Raw genomic sequence first — 14,846 nt, 5'->3', positions numbered from 1 at the left:
ATAGCAGTTCAGTGAAGACTGCATTGTAATCCTAGTATTTGCCCTAGCAAATACACTTTTGAGCTTCGCATGGATAATTTAAGAACACCCTTAACATTCACACTTGAAGGCAGAGCAGCAATTTCCAGAATGCACAATACTAGATATATATGTCAAATTTGTGCCCAAATAATGAGGTTATTGTGACTATGAAAATAAAAATAATGCCAACATTTAGATATTCGACAAAGGCAAAATAGTAATGGACACTTTAAGATAATGATTTGCTTTAGCAGACACACTCTGATATGGCAGCATTCAAAATGTACTACCATTACAGTACAGAAGCCAACTGCAGCAAAACAAGAAAACAATCAACAAATCATTTTCAATTTAACAGATATGTCTTTTATGTATTTGTTCATTAAATTTGCTAGCTCTGGAACACAGAGAATAAAACTTTTTTTAGAAACTGTTCTACCAAGTAAATGGTAGCAGTATTAACCTAAATTATCACTACCAGCAAAGTCAGTACAATAAAGCAGAGATCTGGCACTTACAGTGTCCCACTGACATAAAGACAAAAACACATCTTACCTTATGACTTAAGTTATGGTATTTGCAGAACACGTTCCTAATTGTTATAATTTAATTGCTGATTAGAAGTTGATACCTTCAGGCATGGTCTCTGTTGATTATTACCTTTTTACCATGTCTACTGGACACACATTTTACTTTCAGAATTTGTCATCAAACAAATATAGAACGTAAAAAATTCAAACCTGTACATTATTATGCATAACTCCATAAATATACAAATGATTAGTTATTTTAACACTGATAGCAATACAAGCACTTGCAGATTTTTACCCTCCAATAATGAATATTGAATGGTTTCAGGTAATACTCTACAAACATTTTATTTACAATAATTAAGTTTTAGGTGGTTTCCTGAAAAGAGATATTCTCTACAGACTAGTAAAAAAAACAATACTCTTATACACAGCAATATGAGAAAATGTAATAGACAAAACCAAAAACTTATGCTGTCATACGAGCAACAACATATTTCTACAGAACAAAGAGGATGGTTTGGTTTCTTATTTTTATCATGTAATGGGAACCAGCATACTCCTTTTAGTAAGCCTGTTCACCTCAACATATTGTAATGCCACCATACCATAAATCATACACACAAAAGTCAAAACGCCATGTACATGCAAATGCAAAGTAAGCACATTTATGCCTTAGTTACAAAAACGAGACACGTTATAACCTATTTAGTTAGATAATGCAAACTGGATTAACCAAACACTACTTGCATCCTGCAACATCAATACATATTAGGCACAAATATGTCATGGACCAGAATTATGCAATGATTAGGAACACACACAATGAAACATATAATCAAGGAATGCAAATACAACTTTAAGCAACCCTTAATGCTCTGAGCATTCAAATCTCATCATCATGCAGAAAAATACTGCCAAGCAATCCACTCATGCATCCTACACACTGCTTTTGCTTTAGCAATCACAAAGTTGTCAAATGCTTTTCACTTACTAACAATGCAGGGGAGGAGAGGGAGTAATGACATGACAATGAAGGGAGTTAAAAGAACACCTTCAAAACAGACCAAAAGCCAGCAACTCCAAACTTAGAACCAACCTGATTGTCTTCTGCATCAATACTAGAGTTATCTCGCTTCAAGATAAATCGCTTCTGGGATTCTTCACATTTTTCATCTTTTAAATGTTCACAGAACCTTTGCTCTGGTCTGCCAGCAAAGTAAAACATATCAATAAAATGACTTTGTTGTTTTAATATCCAGTGTTCGCAAAGCTCTAGAATGGGGTCCCGCAACTCATTAATAATCGCACTGGTACCTTCAACATACACTGATACCTTCAACATGTAGGAGTGCAAAATCTCATTACAGTTTGTTATACGGATGTCATGATGTTGTTTCTTGCGACAATGCAGACAGTATACTAACTTTTCTTATTACTAAGAACAGCAGAGTAAGCTTTACTGGTTGGTGACATTAATACTTGAAATTGTACGAACAAGGTCAAGATCATGTGTAGTAATCAAGCATTTAGTCATTGTGCCCAATATACATATCTTCTTGTACATTATCCAGCAGAAGGGCACAAAACTTAACCATCACTATATTTTAAAAGTTGCTGTTTCTACCCACTGTTTTTGTATAAAAGGCAAGCATGTTGAGAAAAAAAGAACCTGAAAAACCATTTCACTGCTTTTTATTCTTGCCTTTTTATAATTATTTTCTGCCTTAATTAAACATGCTATATATTCTTGACTTTTTTTACCCTTTTTTCTATACACATCCTCTTTTCAAAGACGCCGACCGTATCTTTACCTTTCTCTTGCTCCACCTTTACTGTATTTACTGCATTAAAGTTGCAAGATTATATATATCTACATATATAGTTTATTTTGGTAACAAATATTCATAAAAAAGTTAAATGTAAGTCGCTGTTTATTACAGAGAATCAAAAAACAGCAACATCACGAAGACTACATGTGACTGAATGACCTGTCATACAAGGCCCCAAGGTAGTCAGAGATGGCTCCAGCCTGGCTGCCAAACAAAGACTGCACATGTAGTAACTCCATTAACTAATCCCATTAACAGGATTGCTGCCAGGGGGAGATTCAGTAGCTAAAGGGGATTAAAGGTTGGGTTGTCTACATGTACCTGTTTATCAATGTTAATTTATGTTAATGAAGTTCTGTGGATATATGAGTCTATGTTTTACAACAATAAACTGTTCATTCCTGCTGTACTCAATTCAAGGTAGTTGTGTCTACTTATTGGGTACACATAGCAGGGTTCCAAGGTGTGAATTGCTTCCACTTGAAATGACTGTGGATTGTGGATACCGGGCCCTGTATTGGCAGGCCGCACAGTGGTGTCCAGAGCTGAAGGATGACTACCTGCCAGAGGGCAAGGACTTTAGCGGCCCGGGATTGATAATGGAAAGCCTACAGGAGGACCGAGAATTTGGTAGCCCATCGAAATATCGGTGCAAGGAGATCCGGGAGTTCAGGGAAGGGATTCTTGCAGATGTGCCCTGTTACCTGCCAGACTTGTGAGCTGATTTCGATTATTTGGTTTACCAAGAATGGATCCTGGAGCAGGCCTACCGAGAACTCTTTGACCGTACTCAGCAGTGTGCCCCAGAGGAGGTGGATCCTGTGAGTATTGTGCCCCCACCAGAAGCACAAACAGCCTAGCAGAGCGCAGCTGGCCTCTGCCCACTCCCTTCCCTCACCCCATTCCCCGCAATACGGCCCAGAAACTGACTGAGAGCCGCCCTGCATGTCCCAGCCAGATCCCCCAGCGGAACTGCTGGCATTGAGGCAGAGCACTGCTGGCCTCTGCCCACCCCTTTCTCTTGTTCCCATGCCTGACCACAGCAACCAAGGAGGGTCCGGTCAGGCAGCCCCAGAGTTGGTGGTACCACTGGATTTTACAAATGCAGCTGAAGCACTGCCCTTGGGACAGAGTGCCGCTGGCCTCTGCCCGCTCCCCTCTGTGACCCCAGCTCCATTGGCTTTACTGCTGCAATGTTGCCCAGAAGTATTGATTTCTATGGATCCTGTAACCCCCGCATAATTGTGGGCAATTGGAGAGAGAAAGGTCGACATGTCTCCCTGGCAGATGGAGTATACAGGAGGGGATGCATGTGGCAGGTGGATTGGACTACGGTCGCCACCTCCAGTCCCCAGAGGTGCCAGACAGTCAGCCCAGAACCCCATATGTCTTCTCCCCAGCGGCTGAGAGGACTCCAGGGAGAAGGCACATTTGGCCCTTCTTCCCAGCCACAGTTACGTTATTTGGGAGAAGCAGAGTGCGGCTGGGTGAGTAATGCTCTTTCGTTTTGAGGAATACCAATTTGTGGCTGGCAGTGGTGGTCCAGATCTACAAACTGACTTCGGAGGCAAACCTTCTGGGGTCTTATGAGATGTCAGTCTCCCCCAGAAAAAGGAGATATGTGATGGAGTGTGTGACAGAACTGTCCATCACTGGGGCCCTGGAGAGGACTGAAACCAAGCCTGCTACCCACAGATTATGGACCCTGTCTCCGTGCCCTGGCGAGTGGGACTGTTGTCCTCGTCTAGGACCCAAACCGTGCTCCCTGACTAAACTGGTTGCAGACCCGGTTGGGGTCTGGCCCCAGTTCAGTCTTCTTTTTAAAGGGGAGATATATGACAGAATGACCTGTCATACAAGGCCCCAAGGTAGTCAGAGATGGCTCCAGCCTGGCTGCCAAACAAAGACTGCACATGTAGTAACTCCATTGTGTAACTAATTCCATTAACAGGATTGCTGCCAGGGGGAGATTCAGTACCTAAAGGGGATTAAAGGTTGGGTTGTCTACATGTACCTGTTTATCAATGTTAATTTATGTTAATGAAGTTCTGTGGATATATGAGTCTATGTTTTACAACAATAAACTATTCATTCCTGCTGTACTCAATTCAAGGTAGTTGTGTCTACTTATTGGGTACACATAGCAGGGTTCAAAGGTGTGCATGCTGGCTGGTTCTGGAAGTGATTCCGGGGACAACAGGAGGATACTGGGTGATCACTGGGAGTTACAACTGCTCTCTTGGTGAACCTGTCACACTACACTTTATCGGGTACAAATATCTAGTGCCGTGGTTGAAATGCATTCAAAGATGCACTTGTAAATAGAAGTTAGTTGAGTATTTGACTCATAGATTTACTTACAAAGTGCGTCTAGCCATTCTCCTGTAACTTCTCATTAACAATGCTTTTTTTACTGACAGACATGCCTCTGTGGATGCAGCCTTTGCTGGACATCAATTAGTGAAATTTCTGCCCTGCTAGATCTACCCCTGTCCACTGTAGTTGCTTTTATTGTGAAGTTAAAGTGTGGAAAAGAGATAATGGCTTGAGGCTGTTTTTTGGGATTTGGTCTAGGCTTGTTAGTTACAGTGAAGGTTAACCCCTTCAAGACAAAGCCCGTACATATACGGGCTCACAATGCATTGTTATTAATTGGTTTAAGGACAACCCGTTGTCCTTCAGGGGTTAATGCAATACAATTGTATGCTTCCACCTTTGTGCCACCCGTTTGAGAAAGGCCCTATCTCTATTCCAGCATGATGGTGCCCCTACGCACAAAGCAAGGTCTATAAAGACATGGTTTAGTGTGAAGAAACTAAAGTGGCCTACTCAGTGCTCTGCCCCTAACACCATTGAACACCTCTGGAGAATACTGGAGTGTGATTGCGAGCCAGGCCTTCTTGTCCAACATCACTGCCTGAGCTCACAAATGCTCTTTTGGATAAATGGGCACAAATGTCCAAATACACAATCCAAAATCTTGTGGAACGCCTTCGCAAAAGAGTGGAGGCTGTTATAGCCACAAAGGGGGAATCACAGTAATGCCCATGGTTGTGGAATGGGATGTCCAACAGGCTCATATAGGTGTGATGGTTATATAGTGTATACATACAGTTGCAACCACATGATTCACTGTGTGGCTACTTAGTGTGAAACTAATAGGACCTGTAGTAATAGAAAACTTTCAGAGGTTGAACTAAATAAAAAATAAAAAGCCACCGCATGGCTGTTCTCACTGCTCAGAATTATATGTATCTAATCTAAGCATAAGAATGGATGAAGCCAAATTTTGGAGAAATTTAATTGATGGTGTTCACAATCCAAAACCAACAAAATCATTTGCATTAATCTTCAGTTTAGTGGTAGTGTCATAAAGATGTTGAAATCATGCAGGGATAAAAATATTGTGTAAAATCAGTATTGATTTGGGTGTGGTAATAGGTGTATCTTAAAGTAATGAAGACTGGTTTACTAAATGGGATGTTGTCAAAAGTGCAAATACCATAAACAGTGATTTATTAACAAGGCCTAATGTAGTTTTATTATAATAGGCTATGCAGAAATGTAAGAATTGAAGAATTGAAGAATGCTTTAAGCAAGTAAAATGTTGCCCCATTTATATCATATAATAGAACATTATATTTTAATGTGACACAAAAGATGGCTATAATAGATTGCCATCAAACAGTCTTCTTAAAAATGTATGTGCTGTTTTCTGTCATTAAAAGGGTTTAAACAGAAACTCTAAGACATATCAAAACATTGAAGACCACAAAAAAAACAAACAACGAGATTCAGCGGGAGAAGGATGTGCCAAGACCCAGCTTAATCTAAGTTTCCAGTATCTGTTTTATTTTTCTCCCATTTTATGGATTCAGTTAAGCTATAACCATTTGTTCTAGTTATACCCAGTTCCATATTGCAATGGTATAGTGTCATCGATCTTATCTCTTCCCATTGAGGCGTTTTTTTACTTTTCCAATATGGTGTTTTTTTCATATTTATCAAAATCAGGAAGTGAGTTGCCTGTTGCAGTATGAGCAAACAAAAATAGTTATAAGTAATTGTAATCAGATTTTTTAATTACGTCCCAATATAGAGAGTACATTTCTTTTTTCCCAAGTTCCCATAAAAAATAAATCCAGCATGAAAAACTACGGGGGTTTTATGAAATGTTCAAAAATAATATTGTAAATGATAATTAAAGTAGTAACATTCTTATTTTGGCAAAACCTTGCCCCTAGTAAATCCTTTAAGGTCTTCTTATTATACTTCCAGAAACAGCCTCATCCACAGTGAATACATAGTGAACTAATTTAAAAATAATTGAAAAGGTTTTCAAATAGTGTGCTGCTTTAATTATTTATTTATTTTGCATTTACAATGTTGTATCATGTATGGGTAATTCCAATGGCGGTTCACAATATATAAATTTTGAAACTGGAATGTACATTTACGACGTAACGTACAGGTTGAAATACATTTCCCTAAATTAACCCTAAAGACATAATCAACCATAACTGCCCCTAAATTAACCCCAAACAGCCCATCAACCATAACGGCCCCTAAATTAACCCCATCAACCATAACTGCCCCTAAATTAACCCTAAACACCCCATCAACCATAACTGCCCCTAAATTAACCCTAAACACCCCATTAACCATAACTGCCCCTAAATTAACCCTAAACACCCCATTAACCATAACTGCCCCTAAATTAACCCCCACCTCCCCTATAATTTTATAATTACTGTTGGATGAATTGCTGAGCAGTGTGGACGCTATAAGGAAAGGGGCCAATCATCAGTGTGACTGCAGGAAGGGACTGGGAAGCAGAAAGTTGTTAGCCCTACCTCCCCGCTTTCGTCAGTCACTGGGCTGGGCAGTGAGTGTGTTGGCTGGGAGCTGTCGGCAGAAAGCTCCTCCCCTGCTCGCTTAGCCTTTACTGTGCGAACGGGGATCAAATGGGCGGCTCAGCCGGCGCTTTAGCAAGCGCGCCAGCAATTCAGCCACGTGCGATAGGCGTTGACAGGCTACAACAGGGGACGGGAGGCTTCATGGCACGAGAACCACAAAGCGCAAAAAAGACATTCTTTTTGCAGAATTCATCAAAAATCCATTTTAATCTAAATTAAAGCTTGGGGCTTGGGGGTTGACGTGGAGGAGCCTCCACTGATCAGATCAATCTGTTTAGATACATTATACAATACTCTTCGTTATCAATACGATACAATTCGTTATCAAAAGCATAAAAAAGTATGAGAAAGAAAAATAAAAAAAAATGTAAACATTAGACAAGAACAAGAATAAGCAATGGTCAAAATTTTCTGTTGACCAGGCATTCCCATTTCAATTGCACCACAGTACTGTCCTCCTACCCTGCTCATCTTAACATAACACAGCAGAGCTACGTCACCCCCTCCAGTCCAACTGTTAACAGAGAAGCGAAGTCCCTACTCGTTAGCCAAGAAGAACAACTCTTATGATATGCGTCTAAAGTATGCGACACGGAGTGAGACATGTTTTCCATAACCCTCTGACTCTTTACAATTAACGAAATGTCAGAAAGCATTATATGTATAAAGGATTTCCAGTTGCGAGCTATGGCCAATATCATTGTGAGCAGAAAATGGATAGCCAACTACCTGGTGTGGGATGGAAGAGCATCATGGAACATGTGTAATAGTGAAACCTCCAGACTGCACTGCAGCCAAACAGTTAACGTTGAGTTTATGGTTTTGAAAAGATCAGACCAGAATTTTTGGGCATAGCATCCATATGCGTAACATGTAGGCCAGAAGGGCCTACGTTGACCACAGCACTTTGAAGGGAATCCTCTAATCTTGTTGGCTAGTCTCACATGTGCTAAACCACATTCACATTCCACACACCACATTCTTTTGAAGCTTACAATGGTTTATAGATTGGGAAACTCCCTTTATTGCTTCCTATGCCTTCTGCCAGGGGTTAATATAAAAAACGCTAGTTCTTATTCCCATTTCCCAATGTGGAGTAATCTGTCCATTATTAAGTGAGCTAAAATGCTAACACAGCACTGAGAGATTGATCCCAATACAGATAAGGTCCTAGTACACAAAATGATGTGGACAGATGCCACTTTGATTAAGTGACAACCATGGAGCACATATACATGGGGAGAAACAAAAACAACAATAATAGAGTAATATGTACACAAAAAGAAAATAAAAAAGGGGTGTAAGATCCACTCACAAACTTGTTGGACAAAATAGGCTTATCAGGTTCAGTAGGATATTTGCAGAATTTTAATATCGTCTAAAATCTATAAAAACAAAAAGACCACAAATGGTGCAGTATCTTCACAGTTCAGGGAAGAGGGGGATCTTGATACACTTACAGTTGAGAAGGGCACAACTATATACAAATAGTGTGCAAAAAACGCAATGTAAACCAAAGTCCCAAGTCCACTGTTGAAGATCACTCTCTCCCGCGACCCGGGAATATTGACTTTTCTGGCTCCAATATTGCCCACAACATAAAGAGAAGCAAGCTGCCTGCATAATGCCACAGCCGACTATAAAAGTATTTATGTGAGGGTAATCCTCTGTCAGATCACACTTGTCATGGTGTAAGGTAGAAGAGGTGGATCTGACTTCACCCCAACGATAGTTCTCACCCAGGGGATGAGCCCTCGAGATCAAACAAAGACACGGTAGGCTCCTCTAAGGGTCAAGGGACAGTCCGAGGTCAAGGGCAATAGAAGGCAGCATGGTCAATCAAATCCGAGGTCAGGGCTGGCAGAACAGGTTAAAAAAAACAATAAACAGTCCGAGTTCGTAGGCAGGCAGAGAAGGATCGTGGCCGGTAAACAGACAGAGGTCGGTACACAAGGCAGAATTCAATCAACAGGAAAAGCACACCCAAAAAGCTAAGTAGCGCTTAGAACGGGCAATGCTAGCAAGAAAATACGTGTTTTTAAAGGAAGAGGAGGTGGAGACAAACAAACAGAGACAGCGGTACTTTTGTCACGGACCTCGACGATGCGTACCGTCGTGACGTCGCTATGGCGACGCAGACGTGTGTGCGCGATGGAGGATACGGAGGCAGGGCTGCGGCACAATACTGTGGAGGCTGGTGGTCAGCAGGGCCACGTGATGTAATGTCAAGTGACCATGTGCTCATAGGATGGTACCTGTTCATTTCTGAGCAAGTGTTTAGCGATTCAGAGAGAGAGGTATGATTGTCATGGGCATGTCTGTAGCTGAGTGGTTTGTGTGCATTTTTAAGAATGTTTGAATGTGTGTTTGAATGTAGCATACATGGCTGAAAACAATGTAAGTGGCTGAAAACAATGTAAGTGGCTGACAGTGGTGCGTATACATGCTAAGGCCCTGTCAACATATATGACTTTGCCTTTAGTATTGATTAATATGTGTTTGATGATGAATGCACTTTTTGAGAATATAAAACTGTATTATAGCACCAGATGCTCAATGATTCATCTTCTGGACTAAGTAACAGTGGTCATTAGGTGTAAATGTAACTAATAATCTCAAAGCTGCTATTTTTAATGTGTAAAGCTGCATAATGTCAGTTATAGGAATTCCACAATTGAAGATTGAGTTCTTCATACTGTAAGTAGACATGTTTTTAAAATGCACTTTTGTCATATTTCTGCCAAGAACAGCCAGTTTATAAAACCACCTACCAACACAACCAACTAATTAAATTACGATACACTGACTCTAGTGACACTGAACACCCAATATATTAACTTGATATACCTTTACAGATAGTCTTTCAACAACCAGTCAGGTCTATCGAGTATGACCGTTAGGAACGAATAGTTAAACGCTCATCAATTTGGTAATTCGACAAGTACGGATTCAAGATCTGATATTTATTCAAGATATTTATTATTAATATTACTAATATGCGTATTTGTCCAGGGCACAACAAACTAAACAAACTTCCCAAATCTAGTGTAATGTTAGGGCAAATAAAACACTGTTGTCTCAATGGCTGGTCTTGTTATCGGTTTATATTGTAAATATTTTACAAACCCTTGACATGAAGTAGTAGTTTGGGTGTCAAGTAAACACATATGTTAAACTGTGGATACAATTAATTGCAGTGTACAAAAAAGTAGAAACTTAAAAATATTTTTGTACTCTGCGAGTGGACAGCACATTGTAGAGGAGAATGCATGATGAAAAACTACATTGATAAAATAGTGTTCATTTTTCTACAGAAAATGGTGCTAAAAAGGCTTATATTCTGAGTAATGTGACTAGACATCCCTTCGAATGCTAGAAACTTTGAGCAAGTACACTACACATTTTACCTGTCTTCTTAGCATTACCATTTGACTCATAAAGAACCAACTTGACTGCACGGTGCTGTAGTATTTAATAGGAAGTCTATTTAACCTAATTTTAAGATCTTATCCATTGGCAGAAGACAACTCAAAGTCCATTATCTTTTATATATTTTGAAGGTGCGTAAAGTTATAAAGAAAGTAAATAATATCATAGTTATACCATGGGAGAGTTCTAGCTTTACTTACATTCGAGTATTTGCTGTTTTGTTTATAATCACAGACTTCCCTGTCTGATCAACATTATGGTCCATTCCGAAATAAGCAGCGACCCTGTGTACCAGCATCCTTTGGTATGAGGACATTTGAGGGAACTTTTTATAATGGTTACTGGAATGACAAGAAAGTACATGGATTTAATAATCAAATCAGAGTATATGTAAGTGTTGGTTATATACAACGCGTACATGCATACTAGTTGATTGTAGTTGTCACTAGAAATAAGATCAAGTGCTTTTATTAAATGATAATCTGATAATTTCTTGGAGGTATATAAAATTGTATAAAGTAGAATAGAACAGTAACAATGAAATAATGAGCTGGCAAACATAATTGCTCTGGATAGTATATCCTAGGCCAAATGTTACTTTCAACTAGCAAATATAATTTGCTTTGAGTCTTGTAAGACATTAGTATATATTACATTAGACTTTAAAGGCCTGTAATTAGCATTTTCATCAGTAACACGCCTTCTGTAAAGTTATGTTTTCACTTTTCTGTAACTTCAGCTGCCACTGAAAACTAACGTTTCACTCCTAATAAGCAGGCTTTATCTAGAGCATGACTTCCACCTGAATTCTCATGCACATAAATTGTTAACAATATACCCTATAATAACTACATTTGTTAATTTTGGAGTGGAATTATTTTTGTAAGCAAAAACAGATATACTCACTTGTTTTCATTGATGAAATCAATGATTTCATGTTCCACATTCAATAATATCATTCTGTCCCTGCCAAAAAACAAATATTTACATGAATTGATATTTACATGAATTGTAAAATACCAGGCATTAAGGACTAGTATTTTAAACATTAAAATATTAATGCAGCCAAAAATGCCTAGAAATTAATACACTGCAAATATACTTAACCATGAAACCTAATTCAAGTTTCCAACACAAAATGTATTAAGTTAAATGGCTATTTGAAAGTTGACTATTGGAATTTGGGACCACTACCCACTACGATATAAAATGAGTACTGTAAAGGTTTAATACACTTTTTGCCCTTATATTACTTACTTTATGGATATGTACAAATGAAAACTATACTCAGCTACAGTTACAAGATATTACAATTTGTGTACATAGTTCTTGCAAAAAGCTTTCGTAGTAATATGTGCTTGTTTGACGTATATCAGGTTAAGAAACAAATAACGGTACATTACATGTTATTACATTTATTTTAACTTACAAATGACATTAAAATTGACAAAACACAAAATGAATGAAAACATGCACAAGACATACTAGAAGAATCTTACAATATACAGTATATTTGTGGACAGATTGTTTCTGATGAACCCACCATGGAGCTGTTATATTAACAATTACCTGTGGTTATTCTTTAAAGTGTTAATCAGAAACTCATGTAGGTCTATACCAGTGGAGTCTGTGTATTCTTGACTACATTCTGGAATGGAAAAATGAAATACACAGGTCATTAAACAAAACAATAAAACATAAAAGCAATTTGAGCTACAGTAGCTAGTCTGTTGGATTTGACCATACGGGCCAGCCTTCACTGCTTTTCTTTCCTTGGACTACTTTTGATAGGTACTGACCAGTGGTGGGATTCAATTTTTTTAGTAACCACTTCCGAGATTTCGTACCAAAAAATAAAAACCTCACACACACACTCAGGCAGTCTCTCTCTCACACACACACACACACACAAGCAGTCTTTCACATACACACACAGACTCAGGCAGTCTCTCACACACACATACACACACAGACTCAGGCAGTCTCACACACACACACACACAGACTCAGACAGTCTCTCACACATGCACACAGACTCAGGCAGTCTTTCTCTCACACACACAGACAGTCTCTCTCGCATGCACACAGACTCAGGCAGTCTCTCTCTCTCTCTCTCTCACACACACACACAGACTCAGGCAGTCTCTCACACATGCACACAGACTCAGGCAGTCTCTCTCTCACACACACAGACAGTCTCTCTCACATGCACACAGACTCAGGCAGTCTCTCTCACACACAGACTCAGGTAGTCTCTCTCTCTCTCTCGCTCACACACACACACACACACAGACTCAGGCAGTCTCTCACACATGCACACAGACTCAGGCAGTCTCTCTCACACACACAGACTTAGGCAGTCTCTCTCTATCACACACACAGACTCAGACATTCTCTCTCTCTCACACACACACACAGACTCAGGCAGTCTCTCTCACACACACAGACTTAGGCAGTCTCTCTCTATCACACACACAGACTCAGACATTCTCTCTCTCTCACACACACACACAGACTCAGGCAGTCTCACACACACAGACTCAGGCAGTTTCCCTCACACACACACAGACACAGGCAGTCTCCCACACACACACAGACTCAGGCAGTCTCTCTCTCTCACACACGCACACAGAGACTCAGGCAGTCTCTCTCACACACAGAGACTTAGGCAGTCTCTCTCGCACACAGAGACTCAGACAGTCTCTCTCGCACACAGAGACTCAGGCAGTCTCTCTCACACAAAGAGACGCAGGCAGTCTCTATCACACACAGAGACCCAGACAGTCACACATAAATAAGTAAAATCTACTGTTAAAATGCACTTTGAACAATTTCAAGCTGTTTAGCAATTATATATATATATATATATATAATTGCAGTTATATATGAAAAGCAGTTAAAGTGTTCAATAGAAGTCTAGAAAAAGTATGCACTGGTGTTTTTTAGATAATTGATTGTGAATTGTTTATGTAACAAATGCTATTAATAAAACAAAGAGCCACTAAACATTTTTGTAAATCTACTTCTTGAAAACAAGATGAACACTGCAAGAAACAATTTGACTTAAATTGGTATATGCCGTTTTCACCTTTTTTTCAAAAAGTTTTTTTTTTTACAAATCTATGATGCCTCCTTTGATGTTTTATCAATTGCATTTGTCACATTAAAAAATCTCAAGCAATCATCTAAAAAGCACCAGTGCATACTTTTAATTACCATTAATTAATCCCATTAATTAACTCTGTCCCCAGTTTCCCATAGGCATCTTTGTCACTAAACATGGACTATGTGAAGCTATTTAGTGAGAAAGATGCCTATAGGAAATTGGGGACAGAGTTTGCCTTTGCCCCCAGTCTCCCATAGCCATCTTTGTCCCAGCCTCCCACTGCCAAGCATGCCCCCAGTTACTTCAGTTTACCTGACCGAAGACCTCGATGTGCACTCTGTGCGATGCAGACAACCCTATTGAGCGGCGCCGGCTGACTCACTTCTATTTCGAATCGACAGGGGTGGCATTTTAAGAAGCCGTCCCCGTTGATCCAAAATAGAATTGAGTTAGCTGGCCAGCGCAACTCAGTGACCTTCGTGGGCGGTGCCCACTGCTGCCAGAAAGGAGTAGCCAAGTCCCCTGCAGCGCCGCGGGGGATCTGGATCCTAAACCCAATTATAGGCTGCACAACCACTTTAAGGGTGGGCAGGGCCGGCCGAAGACTTAACGCCGCCTGGGGCGAAGTTTAAAATGACGCCCCCCCCGCCGCCACGGGGGGGGCGGCATTTTAAACTTCGCTGACGCCATTATTTAGCCCCCAAAACCCCCCCGCCCCGCGACACTTACCTTTAAAGAGTCCTGCGGCGAGTCTCCCTGCTCTGCCACGGTGCCGGTTTGTAATGCTGAGCGCCGGAAATTAACGCCACTTCCGGCGCTCATCATTACAAGCCGGCACCGAGACCGAGCAGGGAGACTCGCCGCAGAGGAGAGAGGGGCGCCGAGCAGGTAAGCGAAAACCACTCGGCGCCCCTCTCTCTCTCCTCCGCTTCAAAACAAACAACAACAAAAAATGCTTGGGGCGGCAAAGTCCCGCCCCTTCTAAAGTGCCGCCTGGGGCAATTGCCCCAGT

At 40.3% G+C, this 14,846-nt stretch overlaps 1 protein-coding gene across 11 annotated transcripts in view; it reads right to left on the bottom strand.

The window, feature by feature from the left end:
- Positions 1 to 14,846, bottom strand: part of ARPP21 (cAMP regulated phosphoprotein 21) — a 99,252-nt gene that overhangs the window by 43,578 nt on the left and 40,828 nt on the right. For all 11 annotated transcript variants that reach the window (XM_053467388.1, XM_053467393.1, XM_053467386.1 and 8 more), the window contains 4 exons: positions 12,298 to 12,376; positions 11,635 to 11,694; positions 10,929 to 11,069; positions 1,651 to 1,759 (listed from right to left, as the gene is read on the bottom strand). In XM_053467388.1, the coding sequence (XP_053323363.1) occupies positions 1,651 to 1,759; positions 10,929 to 11,069; positions 11,635 to 11,694; positions 12,298 to 12,376 (389 nt within the window). The remainder of the gene's footprint in view (positions 1 to 1,650; positions 1,760 to 10,928; positions 11,070 to 11,634; positions 11,695 to 12,297; positions 12,377 to 14,846) is intronic.

This window comes from Spea bombifrons, chromosome 5, assembly GCF_027358695.1.
Source record: "Spea bombifrons isolate aSpeBom1 chromosome 5, aSpeBom1.2.pri, whole genome shotgun sequence".
NCBI lineage: Eukaryota > Metazoa > Chordata > Amphibia > Anura > Pelobatidae > Spea > Spea bombifrons.
This window is presented reverse-complemented; position numbering and strand designations above follow the sequence as displayed.